Consider the following 12,259-nt stretch of genomic DNA (forward strand, 5'->3'; position numbering starts at 1 on the left):
TGGAGCCTGGCTTGCCCTGGAGCTGGGGCACAGCGCGAGGTGGCTGAGAGCCATCCTGCATCGCCCGTGCCAGGCTGTTGAGGCGCCCCGGTCGGGTGCACGTGCACCAGCACCCACGTCCTCCATTTGACTGTGTGCGTTAGTGGGGACACAGACACACTGCCCTTCTCCGTGCAGTGGAGTCAGGGTTAGTGAAAACGTGTTGCTTTATTTTCACTGCTGTAATTTCAGCAGAGCAAACATGAAAAGGAACAAAAAGCAGACGACGTGGGCAGCATGGGCTCCGTCTCCCGGAGGGGTTTGCCACAACAAGGTGGTGCACCTCGCCTGAGGCAGGACTTCCTACGCTGCCAGGGCTCAAATCCCCATTTCTTTGCAGAGCCGGGCACCGGACCTACACCCTCCGTCACCAGCTCTGCCTCTCCCCTCGGGGGGTGCAAACTTCGTCCTCCGGCTTTCGCTGCGGGGCAGCGGCTGCCGAGGTCCCGGTGCCGCAGGGAGACCGCGGCCCGGGCTGGACCCGGGGAGGCAAAAGCAGGAGTGCCAAACAAACCTTGGTGAAAACTGATCGTCTCGTGGCTAAACTCTTAATTCCTCTGGGGTGTTGAAGGTCTGCCGAGGGCAACCAGAGAACTCGTTCAGCTCTCTGCAGCCAGCTGTGCGTGCCTGGCGGGGTAGTTCAAACTCACTGAGGCAGTACGGCTGTTTGTCTTATTATTCACTTTAGAAAGTGGATCATCCCATGTTAATTTTCCTTCTCACATACGTCAAAAGCAATGTCTGATTCAGAAGTGAGAATATTACACGTGTTGCCTCTGATACTGAGTAAGTCAGGCAGCGACATGGCACAAACTGCGTTCATGGAGTCCTTACTGTGCTGGGGTCGTGCCTGCAGCACACGCAGCTGGAGACCAGGTATAAAAAACTTAAATTCAAAAAAGTCTCTTGGAAGTACTTCTCGAGAACAGAGCATTTTGGAAGTGCTGTATTTCCAACCAGCGAGGGCTGCATTAGGAATAGCTTTTTTGTTAGCTAATTTCTGTCCTTAAGAGGATGCTGCTTCCTTCCTCTCTTCATTTAATTCCTTTGCTGCTTTGACCTTCACCTGTGCGACTCACTCACTGAAATCCTCTCGGGAGGATCAGTGTCAGCTCTAATAAGCCGGCTGTCACTTTACACCAAACAGAAAGTAAATGTTTCATTTGTTAAATGGGCCAGCAGAATGCATTGCCTTTTTCTACCATCCTTGATTTTCTTCTAGGGGAAAGTGTTTTACTTTTATGTGACTGAAAGTGCATAAAGTGGATGTGAAGCTGCAGATTTAAGTGTCTTGAATGAAGGCTGTTATGTAAGACTTTTCTTTATTTACCAGTTGTACTGAAATATGATCAGTGTTACAGCACAGGGTCTGGTTGCAATGAATTTTCTTGTGTTTGCAGTGAGAAGATAAGGGATATGCTGTGTAAGGAGCGCACCGGGAATTTCTTTTTTTTAGCAAGCTGCACAGGAAGGCACAGGGAAAGTAAGATTGTTGCACTGAGCTCCTGGCCGCTGATGCAGGGCACAACGCTGCTTCTTGTTGGGACTTTTGCCATTGACTTGAATGTGAGCAGGACAGCTTTTCTCTGTCATAGCTTCTGTTGTGTTTGTTTATTGCTCCCCTTCCATTGCTGTTTGGTGCTGACAAGCTCAGCCCGTGCCTCTACCAGCTTGCACAGGTGGGTTAGATTTACATTAATAAGCTTGGAAAGTATTTGAGAGTGGGTGTTAAGGGGAGTACTTATTTTTTTGTGACTTTCATATAGAAGCTGGTGTTTGGGGGTTGAAGTCAGTAGCTTGTGGAGTGCTGCTTTTGTAACAATGTTTGACAAACATGAAATCAGTGCGTGTCACTGACCAACCACCTCAGTGGAGAGCAATTTGGGACAGGAAAAGAAGGTGGTAGCTTCAGCGCATGAGAGGAAGGCTGTGGCTGTTTTTTCTGTGAACCTGGAAGTTGCGTAAGTATGTTTGCTTCTGTGGATTTGTCTCTGTGGTTGTTTTTTTTAAGCTGAAACCAAGCCCATGTGTGGAGCTAGATGATGATGGTGCACCACCATCCTCTGGCTCTGCAGTGAAGCTGTATGAAACCAGCCCTTCTTCTCATGTAAAGTAAGGCCACTTGGTGATGCTCCTGAGGGCACTGGCTGCTCAGCTCCCAGGCCAGCCGAGAGTCTTCTTGCTCAATGTTGTTTGGGGGTATCTCCACAGCAGTGCAGCAATACCCCATGGGCTCTCTCCTCTCCATGGGCAGTTCCCCATGAGCTCTTCAAACATCTGACGCACTGCTGTACTGCGGAAGCCTTTGCCAACAGAAGCTAAGGGACAGCAAGTCACTTAGCGCGTGTTGCAGGAGGCTGCTCTAGCTTTGCCCTGGAGATTAGCTTTTCACCTTGCTGGCTGCAGAAGTGGAGAAGGTAGCTTGTCTCTTGTTTTTCCGGGCATTTAGTTTGTCCTTGTCTCGTGGCCTGCAAAGGCTGGAGACTCGGGGCCAAAATCCCTCTTTGTTGGCACCCTAATTTATGCTCTAAACTAGGTGTTTGCAGTAACTGAAATAGATATCTATGAGAATGATTTCAAGATATTTAAATCTAGTTATGTCTGCGATATATTGTCTGTCAGTCTGACTGAGCTTTGAAACATCATGTGTATGACAGATATATGTCTATCTTCTATGCAAGTATCTCTCAATATATCAGGAAAGGCCTTGAAAACTTCAAATCCAGAACCTTGTGCTTGGCCCTGCTCTGCAATGAGCATCCCTAATCGCAAAGAAATGGTTCTGGTTTTGTTGGTTCAATTTCCTAGATTTTGTGTCAAAGTTTTTCTTGGATGTGTCTCATGGATGTATCTTTAAGGCTGTGACTTGCATAGATTGGTGAATCTGATATTTAGTAATGGGTTGTTTGTTTTTTTTTTTTGTCCACTTCAAAATTCCCTGTACCCCCGTCCTGTGCCCCCCCCCCAAAAAAAAAAAAGAAAATACCTACAAAAAGGGGCTACCTAATCATTAGGAAAAAAAAACCATGACCAAAACTTCTGGCCATAGCAAAACTGCACCCTAAGTAAAGTATTCTGTGGCCATTAAGCTGCACAGCTTTGAATAATTGGCTTTCTCAACAATGGCTCAAGTTTTTGGCTTTTCAAGTGAATCGAGCTAGAGACCACAGAATAATTGTCTGTTCAAGCCACTGCCTAGGTGCAAAGCACAGCTGGGGTAAGGAGTCAAGACTTTTTATTAAAAAAAAATAAAAAATGGATAGCTTCATTTTCAAGAGATCTAGGATTGAATTTATTTAAATAAAAAGTGTATATTTAAGTGTATGATTGTACAAACTTATATACAGAAACAGCAACAGATAATCACCCTGTAAAATGTGTAAGCAATAGATATCTTTCAGCATATGTTCCTTGCAAATAAACCTAGAGAAACAAAGAAGTTTCTTTTATGGTTAGATCCTGTCGTGGGAAAGAAGTCAAGTAATTGGTAGACTTGGTGTAATTCCTTCCTGTTGTATTTGGCGAATAGGCAACACACAATTCAAAAGATAGTTCAGATTTCATCTTTGATAAAATCTGGTCCATGTCACTCCCTGTGGAAGTGAACACAGCTATGAGTTAGGAAAATGCAATGTTCCCTTGTGTTGGTACAAGGCACCTGTCTGAGGCTTTGGAGACAGTTTATTCAGTATGCTCCAAGAGTACTGAAACTGGGCAACTGAACACTTGTTAATGTTTAAACAAATTGTGATTTATGAACTCGGACTTTTCTCTAAACTTTATATTACTTGGAGCCTTCTGTGACAGTCTCTGTCCTAGAGCAAGAAGCCATAGCATGATATAGCACATTTTACATACAGTGAGTCTATTGCAGAATTTTGCCGTAGACATAGGGATTTTACTACTTATAGTCTCCATATATGAATTAGTAAAAATATAGGTCTCCTTCTTGGCAATTTGTGATCTAGATCTGGGTTTACAGCCTTATCTTGGACATTACAAAAATACCCTGGAGGAGCTGATGTAAAACATCAGCATCCTCAAATTATCTCATTTAAAATATTTGCAACTTTCTTGGCTGGAATACCACCTTACTCTCATCATTCAAATTAGGGTTTCTACAGTCACTTGTAAGAGAGCTTTCCTGGCCAGAGAATTTCTGTTCCATGTGCTAAGGATTAACTGGTTTAGTAACTTTTAAGACTGTGTTTCCCTCCCCAGTTGTGTTCCTCAGAAAAGTGATGTTGGTAGGCACCCATAGCAGTCACTAAATACGATAGTCCTGAGTGCCCTGCTGCAGAGGCACTGCCTGCGCAAAAATGTAGGGCTGCTGGGGAATTAGTTACCACAAGAAAACAAAACCAACCCCAACTGGCTGGACAGTCAACATCAGGGGATTTGGCAAAGAATTGTAAATCACTACTTTTTTAAATCTGAAGTATCATTTTGAAATCAATATCTCTGAAACTGGAATAAATCGGAAATATGCTTCCTGGTAAAGTGTCCTCTAAGCTTTCATTGCTATTTTGTTGTCCTCTACAAATGGAAAAGCAATTGACTGGCTCTGAAACGTAGAATTTGGAGGGAAAATTTTGCACCTCCTGAATCTGTTTAACTTTGAAAGTTAAATTGATGTGTGGTTGTGATTATGTACTACATGTGTGGACCTACATTTGCACTTACAAGCTGCAGCTGAGGTTTTATAGCTAGGGATGCAAATTTGTGTTGATTCCTGCTTAGAGGTTGGTTTTTCTATGCTTTGGAAGATGGGGTAGTTTTTTGATTTTTTTTTTTTTTTTTTTTTTTTTTGTTCTGCTCAACTAGACATAGGTGTGCATGTTTGCTGTTTTTTTTTAGGGGGAATGGAGTTTAAAAAAAAAAAAAGAGCTTGGCTCATAATTACCACGCGAATGGAAAATGTGTTTCCAAGTGTGTTGGGATTAATACAGCCAATACCTGTGAGAGCTCATTTCAGTCAAACAGCAGATGCTGTAAATTCCTCAGTAAGTACTTTGGAGTTAGTATTCTTCTCCTGAGTGTATAAATCTGACCTCTTTCCCACTTTTTTTCTCTAAGCCCCAGCCTCCGCCCCCCTCTCCCCCATCTGCTTTCCCTTACTGTCTCTAAAATGCCCCAAAGCTCCCACTGGCAGTCCAAAAAAGCGTACAACTTCCCATCAAGACCTTCAGAATAGCTGTGTACAGTGAAGATTATCTCACGTTGGATCTGTTCAGCTCTAGCAAAAGTTAGGATTTATGCAATTATTTTCATAATATCCTGCAGGACCCAATGCATGCTGCAGAAAGGTCAACAATGAAATAGGCCTGGGTACTACAAACTGGTCCAAAATGATGTAATGGTAAATTGTAGTACTGGTAAGTGTCTTGTTGGTGTGGAAGGGCAGCAATGTGATAAAAATAGAGTCTCTGTTTTGTTCTGAGCGTCATGGGGACTGTTTTCTGCGGATGTGAAAGCAGAGAGAGGGTGTGCTGTAAATTGCCAGGACTACTATGAAGCTCTTTGCCAACGTGTTAGTGTTGCTTGTTTATAATAAGGTACAAAAATGGCAAAACAGTTTGGTCATAGTTGTGGACGTGCCACTGCTACATTTTGTTTTTAAACAAAAAATAGGACAAATATGCAAAATAGGTAGGACAGATGTCACTTCTCTCTCAATTTGATAATTTAAATTTCTAATGCTTCTGAATCCTCCATACTCCCTTCATGATGATAGGTGGAAATTGAACCACCGTCTTAATTTTGATGCTGATCTGAGCATGATAACAATCCAGATAAGGTTCAATGAAGATTGTCAGAAACACGCTGTTTGTCACATTGGAGACTATCATTACAGCACGATTCCTTGTCCAAACTAAAGCCAAAGGTGGAAGGATGCTCTCTGGGTGCTAAGGGTTGAGTACTTTGTTACTGTACTAATAGACAAAAGAGAAGAGTTTACTACTTTTACAAAGTAGCCTAATTCAATTGTCTTTAGGAAATTATTTTAAGACAAACAAAAAAGGAAACCAAAAGCCCTGTTCTAGAGGTGCAAGAAACTGTAGGACTTCAGACTCCTACAAATCCCTTTCTAAAAATGATCCTACTCAAACTGCATAAGATAAACACTATTTTTGTCTCTCTTGATTGTAGCTTTTAATGGGAATGGCAGGTACCCACCCTGTAGTGCTCAAGAGCAGTGCCAGAGCTCAAGAGCTAGTGCTCTGTCATTCCATCTCTCATCAAAAACCCCTATGTGCAGAAGAGTGACCTTGTGACAGGACATGGTCTAGATAATATTGTCTGATATAAGAATATTCTTTTTCTTCTCTTAGTTTCTTGGGGGTTTCCATGGATAAACATGCCATCTAAACAAGGTAGTTAAAAACCATGCGTTTTCCTAAAGTGAAGTTATTTCACAAACACCTGGTGGCAGATTTTGGAGCTATTTCCATGGAGCGGCTGGCAATTGTGCCTAAAGGATGGACAGGAGAATAGTTTGGGATTAATCAGGTTCCTTGTACCTGGAGTCCTCCTTTGTGGTTTCTGCCTTTATGATCCTGGTTGGCAGCTCTTGCACCTAATGGTACCTTGTATGAGAATTTCAGCTTTTCTTTTGAATCTTGCAGTTTCTGGACACGGCTAGGAAGATGGAATTATTTGTGTCAATCTTGTTATTTGTTTCTATTTTCAACAGAATTTTATTTGCCTTTGTCAAAACCTGAGCACAAGAAGCTATGTCACAAAATAATAGTAAATAAAACTCATTATAAACAAAACAAAAAAATTGTTTAGCACTGTGAATCTCTGTACCGTTTGCCAAAGGCAGACTACAGTTTAATGGGCTTTGAAAATAGAAGCATTAATCAGATCTAATTCTATGGAAAATAAATGAGGCAATTCTTATCACATGAATAAATTGTTCCTTTAGAATATTGTTTTGCACCAGTATTGCTTCAAGTACCATTTATGTAATCTCCTAATGAAAGGCCTCTCTAACAGATAGCACGCCAGGTACAGAAAAGGCTCAAAATTCCCAATTCCTTTCGAAAGCAAATACAGTGTGTCAGAAAGGAGAGGAGAAGGGGGGAAAAAAGAGTAAGGAGCTAGAACTCATTTTTTTGAATAATAAGAACGGTGAACTAGTAGGGGAGAAAAGTTCTCATAAAAGGATAATATGTAAAGAGTTTTTCACACTGCCTCAAGTTTTCTTTGTTAAAAATGTATTCAAGTTGTCTAGAGCTTTTTTCAATTTAAAATAGTTTGTTTTTCTCCCCACCCCCCAGCCTAGGCACCTCCAAAATAAATTGAAGGAATGGGCACAGGGGTAATTGGTTTGAAGAAAATGACAGGAATGTGGAAGAGGGAATAATATTGCTAAAGAGGGAATAATGCTGCTTGAAGGAGGGAACTGACCCATCACGGTGCTGTAGGAGTATTCTTTTAGCTTTCGGGTTGTATTAACTCAATTGCTTTATTAGTTATTACACATACTAAATATAAGTAACTATAACTCTAGATTTTGGAGAAATAATGAAGTGTGACTTTATGCACCAAATCAATCTGTTCACGACTTGTTATGGATTTGATTCCATAAACAAACTGCCCATCAGTGGAGATGAGATCATATCTTAAATGCCAGACAAACCCTGTAACAGCTCCAGGTCTCTGTAAGGCAATGCCTGCCTCCCTTTGACCTGGCTGCTACTCTTGGAAAGAATATTGGGAGCTGCTGCCTGTTCCTCTCCTCGGTGCCAGCTGCCCAAAGAAAGCACAAAGGGCACAGACCAGAGTCTTCGCAGAGGGAGACCTGTAGTTTGGCTCAAGCTCTGATTCATTGAGGCTGAGCTCCTTCATGATTTCCAGTAAAAACAAAAAAGTACACTTGTGACAAAAGCTTTTTATTCTTATTTTGATTGCTGCGGAGTTTAATTGCCTCAAACTGGGGCCAGCCGTTGTTCTGTCTTGTGGTTAAGTAACTCTGGCATGTATGATAGCTTGCAATTACTGTGCAAACTATCATTTTTCCATTTCAAAAGTTACCATTTCTCCATGCTTACTGCATTATCTAACATGCCACAATTATGCGCATCTTCAGAGAGAGGAAATGGCTGTGGCACATCACATACTGTGGTGTGGCAAGTGTAGGGAAAAGTATTTTGGGGGTTTCTGTGATAACTGTTCTTATGGAGCCAAATCTTCCTAAGTGTCTGAAAAGCCGATTTGGTTCATTGCACATACTTCCTAGGAAGACTTTAGACCAGTTATTAATCTTTAAGTGTTTTATACATATGTGTAGGAAGGTAAATATGATGTAAATTGTAGGAAAAATAAATTAGTGAATACCCAAAGTCTCATTTAGTCATAAGCACACGTGAGAACAGGATCCAGGAGTCAAGAAGGCCCAATATCTTTTTCTAAGTAGGCAATGGTCTCAAATGCTGAAATTAAAACAGATGTGCAAGCAGACCACTTCCTACAGGAACTGCTAAAACAGCAGATTGGCAGTGCCAGACCTGGGAAAACTGTGCTGTGTCGGTATTTGTTTGTTCTGATTTGCTCTTTGGCTTCCTGGAATTTGTAGAGTTCAAACTCAAATATGTGGTACCTAAAAGCAAAGCAAGAATTAATCCTGATCTTGCCTTTTTGTCAGGGGTTTGCTATTTATTTTTTCAGGCGATACACAATCTGCATATGACACACTGCAAGTGGGAAGACAGGGGTTTCGTCATTGTCTGATCTCTGATGTGCTGGGTTCCTGGTGGCTTCAGTGTTGTGGAAGAGGAAGGATATTTACAGATGGATTTGGATGCGTAAGATCTGCTGCAAAAATAGATGCAATTTTAACATAACCTTACACAAGAGGCATATAAATTCTCCTGCCTTTTGCCAGTGAATTACCTAGGGATGTTGAAAAGTTATGTCAATCTCTCTTTTGCCAAAAGCTGTTGGGGAGATCTACGGTACAGCCTCTAATTTGACAACTTTCTGCTCTTGTAGAGCTAATCTCTTAAGCTAATTTTTTTTTTTAGTAAGAGACAAACTTTGCACAGGGATGTTGATTAATAGGTTATTATACAAATATAGTACAAGATCACTGTTTGGTTTAATTTTTTTAACGTTAACAGAGATGTAATAATAACAACCATGTTCAAACACTTTGATAGCTTGATGTACTGGGATGGCCAAAGACTTCAGCTTCTCTTTTTGTTCTTTCATGATAGAGCCTTTCATGGCTTTGGGACAGCTGGTAAACACTTGCTTCATTCTGCATAAAGGGTGGAATCAGCTGTGTTTATCGTTGAACAATATAGTGATGATTTGGGGAAGAAGAGACTAAAAGCAGCAGCGAAATAAAATCCTGAAGCCTGGCTGTGACCGCTGTTTGGCAGCCCATCTAATATAGGAAGTCTTGTCTCTTCCTCAAAGTTCTTTGGAGTTCAGGACATGCCTGTCTTGGGTCTTTCCCATGTCTGTGATGTTTTCATCATCTATTTATGTTTGTCCTGGTCTAGTCTGTGGCTTTGCTCATGCTTGTGTCTCGCCTGGTGGAGGGGAGGCTGCAACCCCTTCCTGCAGCAACACCACTACCAAAGACCTCCTTTCCCAAAGACCACACACGGTGTTTTATGTGGCTTCTGCTACAATAAATCAAATAAGGCAGCCACCTATGTAGGACTTTTAAGAGCTGACTTTTTGTTTTGTCTCGGTGGCAGTTTTAATAGTGTGTTAGTACTCTGTGTGTCTGTCTAATATTAATGAGAGAAAAACAGGACACAATTTAGAACTTGTATTTTATGATGGCTTTAGTATTCCTTGAAAAGTGGGGAGATTCAGATGAATCGCTCTGCAAATTCATTTATACAGTTAATGATATATATGTTGAGATGAGAAGTGGTTAAACTTGGAGAGGTTTCTTAATATGTTTATAAAATTCACTGGATGGCGAGTTAATAGATAAATTATTGATAAAATGATGAAAAGGTTACGTAGTAGAAATCTGTTAACAATGAGTGAAAGAAGATTCAGTTCTGTAGATGTCTGTAATCTCTTTAATCTCTTGGATTCTTAAAAGCTCTCTTAGAGCCATCTGAAAGGCTTTATGCTTGATAAACTTAGCATAAAAGTGTCTGGTGTATCAGTTTTACAGTAAGCTTTCTTGTCTGAGAAGAGGAGTGTGGTACCAGGGAGGCTAGAAACCTCCCAGGTGTTACTAATAAAGTCAGTTATTGCCTTTCTGTACAAGTACACAGTGTGCATGGAATGAACAAAGCCTCCCTCTGCCGCCTGCTAAGCAAGAGGGGGAGTTACCTTTATCTAGCCAAAGAAGTAGCTTTGCCCATTCTCATACCCCTTTGAAACAAAAGGAAGCTAGACATGGCTCTCATCGTGGCTCTGATTCAATGGTAGCTGCATGCAGTCCCTCCTCGGACTGTGAGCATGATTTTGTAACATTGCCCTCAAATACTGTGCAAATGGATCAAAACCACCATACTAATACATTAAAATATAAGCAAACAGCGAGACAACTTTTGAGATGTTTATGGTTTGTCCAAAGTAACAAAAGCGATGCATCTTAGAAAAGGATTTCAGTGAAATTGCTTGAATGCTGAGCAGTTGGCCAGACTTCAATGCAAGTCAGCTCTGTTGACAGGAATCTGTCATAATTCAGTGCTGATCAATATTGGTATACTGCAGTCCTTGTTTATGACATGGAAAAAAAGGGTATTGCTAAAAGAAAGCTTAAGATACTGCTATAAAAACTGTTAGGCCTCACTGTATGTAGCTGTAGTTTGTTATAGTGCTATTGCAGAAGAGTAAAGTCCAGATTTTGAAGTGCCACTAGAAATTGTAGGCAATAGCATAATTAGATCAAATGCAAGGTATGGTGTTTTTAGTGTTGCGGTATCAAAATAATATTCTCTGGTCTGGCAAACCTCTGGTGATGAAAAGAAGTGCTTGTACTGACAAGAAGTCAGTAGGTTCACTTGATAAATAAGGTTCACAATAGTGGACCATTGTATTTATTCTGGAGAGCCCTTATCGCTCCTTTGGGATGTGAGCGTGGGATGAAGTTCTCTTTGAGCACTGCAGTGCTGGTTGCTACAGTGGAAATGCTGTCCCTCGTTTGAAGGATCTGTGCTTTCTAGTGATATATGAAAGAAGACATTTCTTGTTGGGTAGTTAAATGAGATTAATATATGCCAGTCTGGGATTTCTTGGCCAAATACATATACTCATGCTGTTATGTGCACTTGCAGTAAGTTTGGAGGACCCAGGAAGTATTGGACTACTGCATTTTAAGTACTGTGACTGTATCTCTGCAGTAAATATGCTTTGCTTTCAAAGTGCTGGAGTTACTGTATGTATGATAGAGCTACACTTGGATTTCCAGTATTACTGATCCATGGCACGTAACCAAAAATATTGGGATGTTTTGTGTATTAATAGGCTTATTGTGTGTTGGGGGATCCCAGATTAACAGAAGGATTCTTCAAAAGTTCTGTGCACAATGAACTCCTGCTTTATACATGGGGAACTTAGTCCAGTGTGGGTTTTGGATTTTTGTTACAAGGTAAAGATGAGTAGGTGTGGTGGGTTGCTACTAGAACCTGGGACTTTTTGGTGGTGTGTCTCAGTGAGCCGATGTCAGAGACATACTCGTGTATGCAGGCAAGGCTTATGCTAACCTGGTTTATTTTATTTTTTCTTTTTTTTTATTTAAAGAGAGGGAGACAATCTTATATGCTTCCATATGTTGGTTTTTTCCCTAGTACCCTGGCTTTCTACATTTGACATTCAAAACACCCATTTGTGCAAATAATTTCTGTAGAGGATAATATTTCAGGGGATCAGAGGCTGAATGATGAAAAGGCAGATGCTTGTCAGCCACCCACGCTGCATCATACCCACAGTGTGCTGACACCTCGTTCATGTGTTAAAACATTCTCCTCCCGACAGATGTGTAGCCCTTGCATTGTCCCTTGTTACTGTAAAGGACAGCATGTGCAGAGACTTGTCAGGATATTGGTAAAGAATGAGACAAACTTGCATATAACTAAAAGCAGCCTCAATTTGCCATCCCTTGTTTTTCTTTTTTTCTAAACGATGAAATAATTTGTATCTAAGTTTGTGAGTTGTGATATCATTGTCCCATGTTCAACTTCTTATTCACAAGATCCTCTCCACTCATGTGCTGTTTTTTTCTGCATGAATCTATGTT

At 41.1% G+C, this 12,259-nt stretch overlaps 1 protein-coding gene across 1 annotated transcript in view; it reads left to right on the forward strand.

Moving 5' to 3' along the window:
* The first annotated feature begins 842 nt into the window (after positions 1 to 842).
* Positions 843 to 12,259, forward strand: part of INSC (inscuteable homolog (Drosophila)) — a 142,483-nt gene continuing 131,066 nt past the window's right edge. The window contains exons 1-3 of the mRNA XM_010563927.1: positions 843 to 915; positions 1,496 to 1,605; positions 2,051 to 2,151. Of these exons, the coding sequence (XP_010562229.1) occupies positions 843 to 915; positions 1,496 to 1,605; positions 2,051 to 2,151 (284 nt within the window). The remainder of the gene's footprint in view (positions 916 to 1,495; positions 1,606 to 2,050; positions 2,152 to 12,259) is intronic.

This window comes from Haliaeetus leucocephalus, unplaced genomic scaffold (assembly GCF_000737465.1).
Source record: "Haliaeetus leucocephalus isolate CR32 unplaced genomic scaffold, Haliaeetus_leucocephalus-4.0 Scaffold173, whole genome shotgun sequence".
Classification (NCBI taxonomy): domain Eukaryota; kingdom Metazoa; phylum Chordata; class Aves; order Accipitriformes; family Accipitridae; genus Haliaeetus; species Haliaeetus leucocephalus.